Source organism: Crotalus tigris, unplaced genomic scaffold (genome assembly GCF_016545835.1).
Source record: "Crotalus tigris isolate CLP2741 ecotype Arizona unplaced genomic scaffold, ASM1654583v1 scf7180000024419.1143555, whole genome shotgun sequence".
Taxonomy (NCBI): domain Eukaryota; kingdom Metazoa; phylum Chordata; class Lepidosauria; order Squamata; family Viperidae; genus Crotalus; species Crotalus tigris.
The window spans coordinates 469871-483046 of NW_024100585.1; the positions used below are offsets into that span (position 1 = coordinate 469871).

Consider the following 13176-nt stretch of genomic DNA (forward strand, 5'->3'; position numbering starts at 1 on the left):
CAGTAGTGTTCTTTGATTCCAAGAATATCTTTATAGAAAATATAATTACCAATTAATGAGGAAGGATTTTTGGTTTTTTAAATCTGGAATTATATTACCATGCTTACCTATTGTCAAGTATTAAATACTGATTCAGGCAACTTTAAAATATAGTAATATAGTAACTTCTGTTGGATGGACAAGATCTAGCTATACTGAAACTCTAGTATTTTCAGAAACAATTACATTCATTAGAAAATTATGAAATGTAATGTGTAATTTTTTAAAAAATGACCTATTTTTCCATGCCAAATTCTGGTGCAAATGCCATTGGTAAGCGATTGAGTCATGTGACATTGTGCTTTATAATCGCATTGCTTAGCAATGGAAATTTCACTCCTAGTTATCATTATTAACCAATGTCTACCTGTATTCCCTAATTGACTGACAATATGGAGAAGCTTTTTGACTCCAATAAGATTAACTAAAAATTTTAGTAAGTTAGGAAGTGGTAAACTAGTATTTTAGTATATTGATGATAATGCATCTCTTCCTCCCCTTCCCACTCACAGGTTGTCAAAATGAGAAAAGAAGTGAAGAAAATCAGAGTTTTAACGATTCGGAAACTAACTAGGCATATTGCTAAACTGAAGGGGAAAAAGTAAGTTTAACTCTTTTTGTTATACTTCTATGATTTTTGTATAGAATAAATGGACCAAATATAATTGTGTCTGATTTCTGACCATGTAAGCTGCTATATTGGTGGAAGATGCCTAATTGAAAGCAAACATGTTCTCATGTTTTGTATGCTTTTAAAATTTAAAGTACTTGCAACCCTATTTTATGATAGTTTGAGAAACATATTTTTCTCCTTCTTGTGTGGATGGGTTTACCTTTAATGAAATTTAGATTAAATGTAGCAGTTCTCAAATTTTGTGGTACTTTGATTTTTTATTGTTGTTAAAAAGAGTTGACCATCAGGCACTATGCTGGAAATAAGAAAGGAGGAGAGGTGCTAATGATATGGACATACGCCACCTTTGCTCTGTACTGGTTTAATATCTATGACTTGATATGGCATAACAAAGAGCAGTATTATTTAAAAATCTGAATGTAATTTTAAATTATATACCAAAGAATTTCATTGTATTTAGACTTATAGATTAACCAAATATGGGATACAGCAAAAAAAAAGTTTACTATATTTTTGGAAAGGCAGTGTAGGATTTTAATCTTGAATCAAAGAAATTTGTTCAGTTTTTGTCTCTGATCTGGCTCTTGTGGTATAATGGAAGGATTGAGTAATACATCGTTACTTTATGTGGTCAAAGATTAATGATGTGTTTAAAAATTGGACTGACTTTTTGAATATGTAATACAGTATTTCTGTGAATTACTTGTTTTTCTCTTTTGGAGGGATTGGTTTTATGGATTTTGTTGTAACAAAGGGGGTGATTTTTTTTCCTTGGTGAGTCTATATTAAAGCATAACATGTAAAAAATTATAATGGCCATAAGTGACCTTATATGACATCATATTTTTTAATTTATTTTAAAAATGACTTTTTACCTTTGATGTTAAACATTATACAGTGTGAAAATCTTGAAAGAATAGTAGAGTACTACTTTAGTAGAAAGCTTCTTATGAAGTTATTTAGAAAGGGATTCCTGTTTGATTAGACTCTAGATATTGCTATCCCAATATATTAAAAAGGAGCAAGATCTAATCCAAGGAACTAGAAACATAAATATAATGACTATATTCAGATGAACTATATGGTATGCATTTATCAGAAACTGTTAACACTGACCAGAAGATACATTAATTGTAGAACAAGCAGACCTAGACAAATATCAATTCCCTCTAGACAGCAGTTTTATTATGTATTATCTGATAAAGTTAGAAGAGCTACTGTGATACATATCTTCTGCATTTTAGGATCAATCATCAATATCAAATAAAGCAGCAGTGAAGAAGTAAGCCAAAGACTAGCACGTGGTAGAGTAGCAATGAAAAGATACTGAGATGCCAGATATGTCTACTTACAGATACCAGAATTGTGGTGATATTCTATGTAAATGACACTCTATAAAAGCATAAATTAGAATGTGAAGAAGCAGGATAGAAAGAGTATTGATGACTTTGAAGTTTGGTATTGGAGAAAACTCCTGAGAAAGCCATAGACAGCCAAGAAAACAATCAAATGGATTGTTCAACAAATCTCCCATAGTTCTTACTAAAAACACAAATGATCTTAAAGTATCTTACTTCAAAAAGCTAGGTCCTTTTGAAATTAGTCAGTCACCACTAGAAGACCTGAATGACCACGTTAGGGACAGATCACTATGGAGGAAAATCTATGTGGCTGCTAACAGTTGACATCAATTTGACCACATATAATCAGTGAATTATGTATAGATGATCCGTGTTTTACGATCAGTTGCTTAAAGACCATTTCAACTTACAATAGATTTAAAACTACTTATGACTTATCCTTGAAGTTAAGACTGCCACACCCTCTTGTGTGGTCACATGATTACATTTCAGGCTCCTGGCAACCAGCTCACATTTATGATCGGTTGCAGTATCCTGTGGACATGTAACCATAATTTGTGATGTTTTTGGTGTTTTCCAGTAGAAAATAGCAGAAAATGCCCATTGGATATCCTAGATTTGCTTAATGACTGCAACTGTTAGCAATCTCAATGGCCAAAATTCTGGACTCAGTTGTCATAGTAAGTCAAGGACTACCTGTATTGTTACACACAGTGTATAATAGCAAGCATTCTTAGTTTTTAACATAGCTTATTTTATTGCCTATAAAACAATAATGTAATTGATAGATGATAGAGCTGTGGAAAGCAGTTAGATGGCTTTTCAGAGCACTGCTCCACATGACAAAGGTTGCAGCTTTCTCAGATCTTCAAAGGTAATGCTGTGAGCAAAGTATTTCTCTAAATGGTTTAAGAAAGGGGGGGCATAGAGGATAAATGTTTGTGATCGCATATGCACACACATTAATACAGTACATGCCTTTCTTTTTCAGGGGTACGGAAGATGCAGTGTTGAAAAACCACAGACGTGCACAGAGATTATTAGAAGAAATTCATGCCATGAAGGTAGTGCCATGCCTATTGTAAACAGCTCAAATTGCATGCAATTTAAATTGTACATATATTTTTGAAGCTTTTGGTTTTCAAAACTTTTTAATTTAAGTGAGTTTGGTTTTAGCTCTTATATATGCTAGGTTTGTCTATAACTATTATGTCTAAGAAAGGACCAGATTGTAAATTTGATGAGATACTGCTGTAAATTAAATTTATTGTTTATTGGTATAATTGTCAAGATGATAGTCACATTTGATTTCCAGAATTGCATTTTTCCAATATTAGTATGAATCTCAGACTCAGTTCCTGGGGTAAACGGTTTTGTTAAGTGCTGCTGCTGCTTGAGAGCATGGATGGCCATTACAGTGGGTGATATCATCGTTCTTAGTCTGTTTCTTGCCAACTCCTTACATTTTTGTGTGGTGCTGTCACTGCTCTAATGTACAAAGCAGCAACTGACAAAGTGGATTGAAACCATAGCATTTTTTTTCCCCTAAGCTAAGGCATTCATTAGTTTCTGCAAGTCTTTTATTTCTCTTACACAGACATGATGGGCCATTAAAAGTCGGCAAGCTCTCAGCAAACATTTTTATAGCAGTGAACTGTTAATTATACCAATGTATTTGTATAATACATCATTTAAACTATTTCAGAGTATATTCATATGTTAAAATATAATATTTAACACTAGAGTGTGGCACTCCTAAAAAACAAAACTTACTTGTTTGTCCCTTCAGCACTATTGAGAAAATGAAAACTAATTGTTTCTATGACACCCCCCCCCCCCCGGAAATAAATATTCTCTCATTATTTTTAACTGAGGTTAAGGAATTTTCTATTAATGTTAATAGTACTTAAAGTTAAAAAGTGACATTTATAATTGTTGTCTTCAGTTAGAATTTGAACTAGACTAAGTATATAGTACAGGCTTGCAGATTTATTATTATTTTTTTAAGTAAAATCTATGAATCTTCAACTTCTGGTAACTACATGAAGAAATCTATAGAGATCTTTGGATAAATATAAAACAACCAGTATGTGACTTTACCTTCTTCTGGTTACTTATAGTATTTAGTTTGGAATTTTCAAGCTAAGCAAAAGCCCTGCAAAAAGTTCAATTCCATCCCCACCCCAAATAATGACTAGTAATTTGGGAGGGTGAATAACTGTGAGCAAATTATTTTCTCATTTTAGAAACAATGGTTTATATTTAAGGGTGGATGATCTTCTGTGGTATACAAATATAGACTTGCACAGATACAAATATTTGTGATCTACAATAGTCAGCTAAGGATTAAGTATCTTAGTGGGGCAGGATTTCAGATTAGTATGTAACTTTTAACTTACCTTTAAAAAAAAACTAAGATAGTAAATGAGGAATATTTACTTCCCAAAATCAAAGGACACTGATTTTAATTTATTAATTTATTTGAAAGATAATTAGGAAATACTATAAGGAAAATGAGTAGGCCAGAAACCCCCCCCCACACACACACCCCTTATCGAATTCCAAGAATGAGCCAGGAAGATTGTGGATCAAGAATGCAAATATAATTGGGAAGTACTGTAATCTTATATTCACCTGGAAATCTATATTCTTCTATATATTTGTCAGCAACATTTTTAGCCAAAAAAATTGGGGTTATTTTTTATCCTGTTCATGTTAGACACCAAGCACAGCTCATATGGTCACAGCTACAACAAGCTTAATACATACAGACATACATACAGACATACATACACACACACACATACATATATACATGTATGTATGCATGTATATGTGTGTGTGTATGTTGTTGTTGTTGTTGAAATTATCCTGTAGAAAATACAAATGAAAATAAAAGTAATCGGAAAATGGTAAAGAGAAGAGAAGGAAAATAAAAGTGAGGGAAGAAAAAAAAAGCATTGACTTCCAACTTTTTCAGCTCAGTAAAGTACAAAATAGAATTACAGCTTCAACTTTACCCACTAGTTACTAGCCATTTCTATAATAGCAAACTGATCAGCAAAACCCAAGTCAAGATATCATCTTTTTCTGTCTCAATCAGAAACTTCAGAAAAAGTTTCCAGGTAGAAACAAACCTGGATATATTTTTTCACTAATTAAAACAGTCAATTTTGCCATCTCTGCTAGCTCCATTACTTTTTCCACCCATTCTTGTGGGTATTGACGTATCTTTCCATTTCTACGCTTAACATATACAATAACAAAGTTCCAAATCTTTTTTCCAATGCCTCACCCAATAATACTAAAAGAAAAGCTTCAGGTTTCAGTTTTATATTCATTTTAAGATTCTTCTGCATTATGACATGGATCTGGCCCCAATATGTATTTGCTTTATCAAGGCTTGATATTTATTTTAAAGTTATCTACTAATTTTAGCTTTAAGTTTCAGATTTTTTTCTTTTATCCCTGAACATATTTAGCTTTAGCAGCCACTTTCTCTCTCCTTATTTATTTTTCTAAGATTTTATCTCCTGAACATTGGTTAGCTTTAATTATAGAAGTTAACCATATTTAGGCTATCAGGTGTAGAAATTAAAGGAATAAATTAAAGGTAGTAAATACAGTTTGTCAAATCTTTCTGTCTTTTGGAGGAGGGTACTCCAACACATGCATGTCTTTAGAGATCTGAGGATTTTCTTTAAGTAACTGAGTATAGGAGTGGCTAGTCTGCTGGATGAGCTTTTTTTCTTTTTTTCTTCCAGCACTTGTGTGTATTTATGTATATATTATATGTATATAATATTGCATTTTAATTTTTTTACATTGTGTTCTGTTACATGGTCTCTATAATTTTCACTTTATTGAATCAATATTTAATTCCATTAATAAGTAGATCAGCCAAGGTTGTTGAGGTGTATGTGTGTGTGTTTGTATACATACACACAAAAACACAAACACGCTACTGTACTCACTTCTTTGGGTATACATATGATTGGTCTCTGTCATAAATTATTTTTTGTTTAATGAACTAGTGGGATAAAACGAGAAGAAATGACATGAAAAATGTATATTTGGGGGAAGAATTTAGGCGTGGAAATGCTCCTTATACTCTTTACCCCCCCCCCAAAAAAAATTTTTTTTGAAAAAGAACCTGGGAGTGCTGTGAAGAATGCCAAAATGGGAAAAGAGCAATTGGAGGAAAGCAATCCAGGACTGGATATAAATGAACACTAACCGCAATTTTGAAGGAGATGATAAAGACAGCACTTCAAATGAAAAAGAGAAGATACCATCACAAGTAAATGCTGACTTTCAAAATGGGAGTATTTTAGGAAATAGAACATTCAAACATTATAATTTTGGCTTCTTTGGTTGCCCTACTGGATAATGTTATGATCTAGCTTTTTCCTTTTGCATAATTTAGTTTTTCTAGAATTGATAGCCAAATTACTTTCCTGCAGTAGCTAGCAAAGAGCATTTTGAAGAACTACTGTTTTTAACATTACCACAAAATTGCTATCTTGTTCATTGATGGTTGCATCTTAAGGGGAAGACATTAAATTATGATTCTTCTATTTGAAATAGTTCCTTTAGTGATTTTGTCTAAAATAATTTCCAGTTTAGAGTTTAGTCTGAAGTCATTACATCATTTTCTCTTGGTGACTTCTTAAATACTAAGTGTACAACATAAAAACCTTGGTGCACTTTTGCAGTATTTATGAAGTATGATCCTATGTGTAACTCCCACTGAGTTTGGTGGAATTCAATATATAGTTCGTTTTTCTGCTCACCTTTTTCATTTGTTGTTATGCCAGATATTTAAACCTATGAGCAGAGACTCTCTTCTGTTTTTAAATAAAGGTAAAAGTAAAGGTTTCTCCTGTCCAGTTGTGTCCAATTGTAAGGGGCGATGCTTATTTCCATTTCTTAGCTGAGGGAGCCAGTATTGTCTGAGGACATTTTGGTGGTCCTGTGGCCAGCATGACTATATGCCACTGAAGTGGTACCTATTTATCTAGTCACATTTGCATGCTTTTAGATTGCTAGGTGGGCAGGACCTGGGGTGAGTAACGAAATTCACCCTATTGCACAGCTCTTGGATCTTGAACCTGGGCTGTCAGCTTTCCAGCTGACAAGTTCAGCATCTTAACTGCTGAGCCATCGCGCCCACAAGTCATTGAGCCATTGCACCCTCAAGCTTCTGTACCTGGAAATCAGGGACTTTGTCATTTTTGACTCTGGATGAGGTGACACTGCCCCAGAAAGACACGGTCCACAACTTGGGGGTTCTCCTGGGCTCATGATTCTTTTCAAGGAACAGGTTGCAGTCATGATTAGAAGAGCCTTTGCACAACTTCATATTGTGTGTGAGTTGCGGCCCTTCCTGGACCAAGATTCCCTCACTCAGTCTTTCAGTCCCTAATCATCTCATGATTGGACTATTGTAATGCACTTTGTAATGGGACTATCCTTGAAGAGCATTTAGAAGTTGGTGCAGAATGCAGTAGCGGGGGTCGTTTTGGGGGCTCCAAGAATGTTCCTTCTGACACCACTGCTCTGCAAGTGCACAGGTTATCAGTATGCTTCCAGGTGCAATTCAAGATTTTGGTGATCACCTTTAAAGTCACTCATAGCATGGGTCCAGGTTACTTGAGGGACCATCTCACCCCACTAGGATTGGCCCATACCATTCATCCCAGCAGAGGAGGCATGCTGCAGGTCCCATCAGTATTCTGGCTGGCAGGAGTATGGACTTCTCTGCTGTTGCTCCTGCCCTCTGGGAGATCTTGTATCCCGATGTGAGGTTGGCCCCAACCCTCCTATATTTTCGTAAGGGCCTAAAAATGTGGCTGTGCCAGTCAGCTTGCAGCCCCAGTGCAGGATCAGCACAATGAAGGTGGTTGATTGAGTAATAATGGATCCCACTTCCCCCCCCCACTCTGCCCCCCCCATGTGTCTTTGGTTTTAAGGTTTGATTTTAACATTTTTGTTTTAACTAAGATGTAACTGTAAGTCATCCAGAGTTACCTTATAGTAAAATGAGTGGCCAATAAATTTTATAAATAAATAGAATAAATAAAGTGTTACTGTTATTATGCTAACACTATACTTGGACGTTTCTGATGCTTTAAGAATGAGAAAACTTATGTAGGGCTTCTGATCCTGTTCGTGCCACAATAACTTACAGTACATCTCGTGATCTTCAAAGCAGGAAGGAGTTGCATCTAGAGACTCTTGAAAAAAAACAGATTTGCAGCCTCTAGAGCTCTTCCAAAATTAAACTGCATTTTTAAGTGATTATGAATGTGATTTAATCAGTGCAATGTTTAATTAACTTTAAAGATACATTAAATTATCAAGTTAAAATTTTTACTGGTATGCGACTTTTGGAGTGGAGCCTCCATCATGCCACTCATGGGCTAACTGTAATCATTGACCTGAACAAAGTTGCAAAGGTATATCAACCCCACTTCCTATTAAGAGATTATTAATTAGGAGATGTAGAGCAGGGTTGTCAAACTGCCAGCCCGCAGGCCGGTTGCATCATACGGAGGCTGCACCCATCCCAGCTCTGGCAATGCAAAAAAAGTTGCAATACATCGTGACACATCACGTGACGTGGCGGGTTTGACACCCGTAATGTAGAGGGACGTAATATTCAGGAAACCATTTCCTTTTCAATGTTTGTGCTGGTAAAGAGGTCTGAATAAAAGTTGTAAAATGTGGTCAGTTGAACATGATTCTTGTTCTGAATGAGATTTCTTAAACCAGCGGTTCTCGACCTGTGGGTCGCGGACCTTTTGGCGGTCGCACGAGCCTTTCACAGGGGTCGCCTAAGACCATCAGAAAACACAAATTTCCAATGGTCTTAGGCAGGGCTTGTCAACTGTCTTCTCTCCCTCCCCCCCCCCTCCGCTCCACCTCACTTGTTTGTGGAAAATATGCTGCTTGATGGCAGTCTGCACGAACTCTACCAAATGTGCCCTGCAGGGGGCGCATGAAGAGTTCAGGCACAGAGCAAGGCCCCGCCCTCCCCAGAGACTCATTGTGCAGCGACCAGATTGACTTCTTTTCATGCATGCAGGTCAGCAAAGTGGAGGCCGCTGCAGCACCCAACTCCTGCGCCTGTCAGCTGGCGACCCCCAAACTTGTGCCAGCTGACGCAAGAGGGAGGGAAGGAGGAAGGGACTCTTCCTCCTCTCCTAAGCTTCAAAGCACCATTGGCTTCCCAAGGATGCCACAATCCTCACAAAAGTGGGGGGAGAGAAGGAAGGAAGGAAGGAAGGAAGGAAGGAAGGAAGGAAGGAAGGAAGGAAGGAAGGAAGGAAGGAAGGAAGGAAGGAAGGAAGGAACAATGGGAGAGAGGGAGGGAAGGAGGAAGAGACTGAGGGAGGGGAAGGAAAGGAAGGAAGGAAGGAAGGAAGGAAGGGAGGGAGGGACAATGGGAGAGAGGGAGGGGAGGAGGAAGAGACTGAGTGAGGGGAAGGAAAGGAAGGAAAGAAGGAAGGAAGGAAAGGACAGTGGGAGAGAGGGAAGGAAGGAGGAAAAGACTAGGGGAGGGGAAGGAAAGGAAGGAAGGGACAATGGGAGAGAGGGAGGGAAGGAGGAAAAGACTAAGGGAGGGGAAGGAAAGGAAGGAAGGGACAATGGGAGAGGGTGGGAAGGAGGAAGAGAATAAGAAGGAGGTGAAGCAAAGGAAGGAAAGAAGGAAGGAAGGGACAATGGGAAAGGGAGGGAAGGAGGAAGAGACTAAGAGGGAGGTGAAGGAAAGGAAGAAAAGGAAGGAAGGGACAAGGGGAGGGAAGGAAGGCAGGCACCCACCCCAGTCCCATCCCAGAGACCCACAGATTCCCCCCCACAGGCACTCTACAACCTGAGTGATCAGCTGGCCATGCCCCCTGGCCATTGATCACGTGACCCTGGGACACTGTGAATGTCATAAGTATGAATCAATTGTCAAGCATCCGAATGTAAATCACATGACCCTGGGGATGCTTCAACACTCATAAGTGTCACTAAGCGAATTGTTGTAAGTCGAAGACTACCTATACTTTCCCATTTTTTCCTCTTTTTCTTTTTGGTCAAGTTTTTGATACCCCTCTGGCCAGCTGGATGGGAGGTTGGGGGTCACCACAACATGAGGAACTGTATTAAAGGGTCGTAGCATTAGGAAGATTGAGAACCACTGTCTTAGACGGATAATGCTAACTGCATTTAGTATATATGCATTGCATACAAAATTATCTCAAAATAGTTTGATTATGAAACAACCATTTCAGATGTTTCAAGATTAGGACATGATTTGAAAGTTTTCAAGGTTGGAAGCATTTTACAGCTGTATCCTGTAATTTTACGAAGTTGCCAATGAATTCTGTGAATGTTGGACATTGCTTCCAAATGGGTTATTAGTTTATTTTTAAATTTTCTAGCCTGGTGATATAAAACTGGAGATAGATCAAGTCTTTGGTACTACCGGCTACAGAATGGCATGCTGGGCAAAATGGCAGATGTTCAAGCAGCACCTGACTCAGTAAAAAGCCATTCAAGATCTAGTCTTTACTACTTTTGAAAAAGATTTGGAAAACTGCTGTGATTCACCAGCTGCAACTAGATTCTTATTGCTGTTAGATTTTAATATCTTACTGCAGCCTCAGAGAAAAATCTCTGTACTTTAAATACTTGTTTTTAAAAAAACTTAGTTTTTTATTGCAATGCATTAAAATTAAAAGTGTTGCAGAGTTTTAAAAACTGAATGGTGTTGGTATATAGCTGATTTTCCCTATTGGTCAATTCCTTACCTTATAAACAAGTGACATTTTAACCTAACTAGTATGTGAAAGACTTGGAAGATATATTTAATATTGAGCATATTGAGAAATATTACTGCAATATAATATGCTGAAGTAGAATATATTGCCTCATCCTTTATTATGATTTTCCTTTGATTAGTGGAAAATACTGCCTTTTGCAGGCCAGATAAGAAATTATTTCCAAAAGCTATTCTTCAATGTCTGGAATAATGCCATTTTTCTAATTTTTCAACATTACTCTCTCAAACACTCCTCATGCATGATAGAGTCAATTCCTGATAAACAAGTTCCAAAGATTTGGTACATAATTTAATACCACTTTGACATCTTTAACATTTAACATCCCATAAGCCTAAAAAAAGAAAACAGATAAAGATTTCCCCTGTCTAGTCATGTCCGACTCTAGGGGGTGGTGCTCCATTTCCTAGCTAAGGGAGTTGGCATTGTCTGAAGTCGCTTCTGTGGTCATGTGGTCAACATAACTACACACCAAGGCAGAGGGAATGCTGTTATCTTCCTACTGAACTGGTACCTATTTATCTACTTGCTTTTCCATACTTTCAAAGTGCTAGCATGGCAGAAGCTGGAACAAGGACAGGAGTTCACCCCATCACATGGTACTTGGGTCTTGAACTACTAACCTTCTGGTTGACAAGCCAACATCTAACTGCTAGGTTACCACATCCCTCCCCTACGTCTGCTTACATGCATTAAAATACCATTCCAAAAAACTGACAAATGATCACAGAACCATATCTTATGGGTCAATATCACATTTTTACACCTCCAGCATGAAATGTTGATGTCCTTCCTTTTGAATTCATTATTTAGGGAGTCCAATAGACACATATTAAAATTTTGATGAATCAACTTTAATTGCAAATCTTTAATTGCAAATACCATTTTAATATTTTTAAGAATTGTAGCCATTGATAGAGCATTACTGGAGATTCCAATTTTTTAGTTCATATTTAAATTATTCCAAAATGTTTACTTAAAAAAAAAACTCCTGCTCTTTTGAGGGAAATATATTATCGAGTCTATTTTGTCATAGATACCTTCCAATGTGAAAGCTTCACAGGCCTTTGAAGTGATCAGTGTGTCTCACTCATATTGAGCCATTCAAAATACTTGTTGAAAATGCTGCACTGTTGTGAACTAAAAGCACAAATTTAATTTGAAGTCAGGAAAAATCCTTAAAATAATAATTACATAATAATTGGTTTAAAGGCATAATCCCAGCTTCCACCTCTCCTATTCAATAAAAGATTGTACTGCCTATTATGAAAGTACATTTTTTTCTAAAGAATTAAATATTCATGAGTACTATTATCAAAACTGTTCTGTGCCACAATATGATCCAATGATTTCTGACAATTGGCACTCCTGGAAATAAAACACCTTTTTCTGCTATATGTTGTTCCACACACATGCTCTGACGCAAAGGCAAATAGATAATAGCTTTACAACATAGCCCATATAATATGTTTTAGGTTCTTCTATTCATCTTCTTGTTATATCTGACCATGCTCCTAATACATTAACTCTTTGATTTAAAATGTTTATGCCAGTTATGGAAGGTATTTTAAAACTTCCTTATTACCAAAAGAGGGACGAACTCTACTAATCATAGCAACTAGGCAGATCTGTAAGGAAGAAAGTGTTCTCAGAGGCATCCAAATCCCAAAGTGCTTAAACCCAAGCTGTTTAGAAAGTTTAATATCAAAATAGTTAAGCAAATCAATAGTCAGTAGAGCTCTTTCAACACTTGTCTAATTTGATCACAAAATCATTTATTCTCATCCTGTCTACACTTCTATATTTTGAAATTCTTTGCTTACTCTTGTAAGCTCTTAGGAAGAAAGTTATGGGGGGTGGTGGTTTTTTTTCCCAAATATCTTTAAAATACCACATGTCTCCAAACTTGTTATATGTTACATACAATTCCTGGAAAGAACCCCATTTGCAAATTCTCCAAGTATTGGAAAAGTGGGACACAGCCAAATGCAGGTCAAAGCATCTGTCAAAGTTTAATACGCCAAGGAAAAGGCATTGCTGATTGTGAGAGCCGTTAAGTTGAAAATGATGTCTGCTTTACTAGTGGAAGTCTGTGTTAATATTTAGCAACACAATTTAATGTAGTCTTAGAAAAAGTGCAGGAAGAAATCTTACCCAGATTAACAGGAAGATGTTATGGATGATCCTAGTGGGTGTCCCCCATATTGATTTAATGTCCTCTCTACTGCCTCAAAAATTTCCATGGAAGAGAAAGCTGACATTGCAAGTCAAATGGCATGCTGCCAGAATATTTAAGAGCAGTTGTGGATGG

The 13176-nt window shown here is 36.7% G+C and overlaps 1 protein-coding gene across 3 annotated transcripts in view; it reads left to right on the forward strand.

The window, feature by feature from the left end:
- The window catches only part of SRFBP1 (serum response factor binding protein 1), a 39335-nt gene that overhangs the window by 14709 nt on the left and 11450 nt on the right, over positions 1-13176 (forward strand). For all 3 annotated transcript variants that reach the window (XM_039329853.1, XM_039329854.1, XM_039329855.1), the window contains 2 exons: positions 552-640; positions 3026-3098. In XM_039329853.1, coding sequence (XP_039185787.1) covers positions 552-640; positions 3026-3098 — 162 coding nt within the window. The remainder of the gene's footprint in view (positions 1-551; positions 641-3025; positions 3099-13176) is intronic.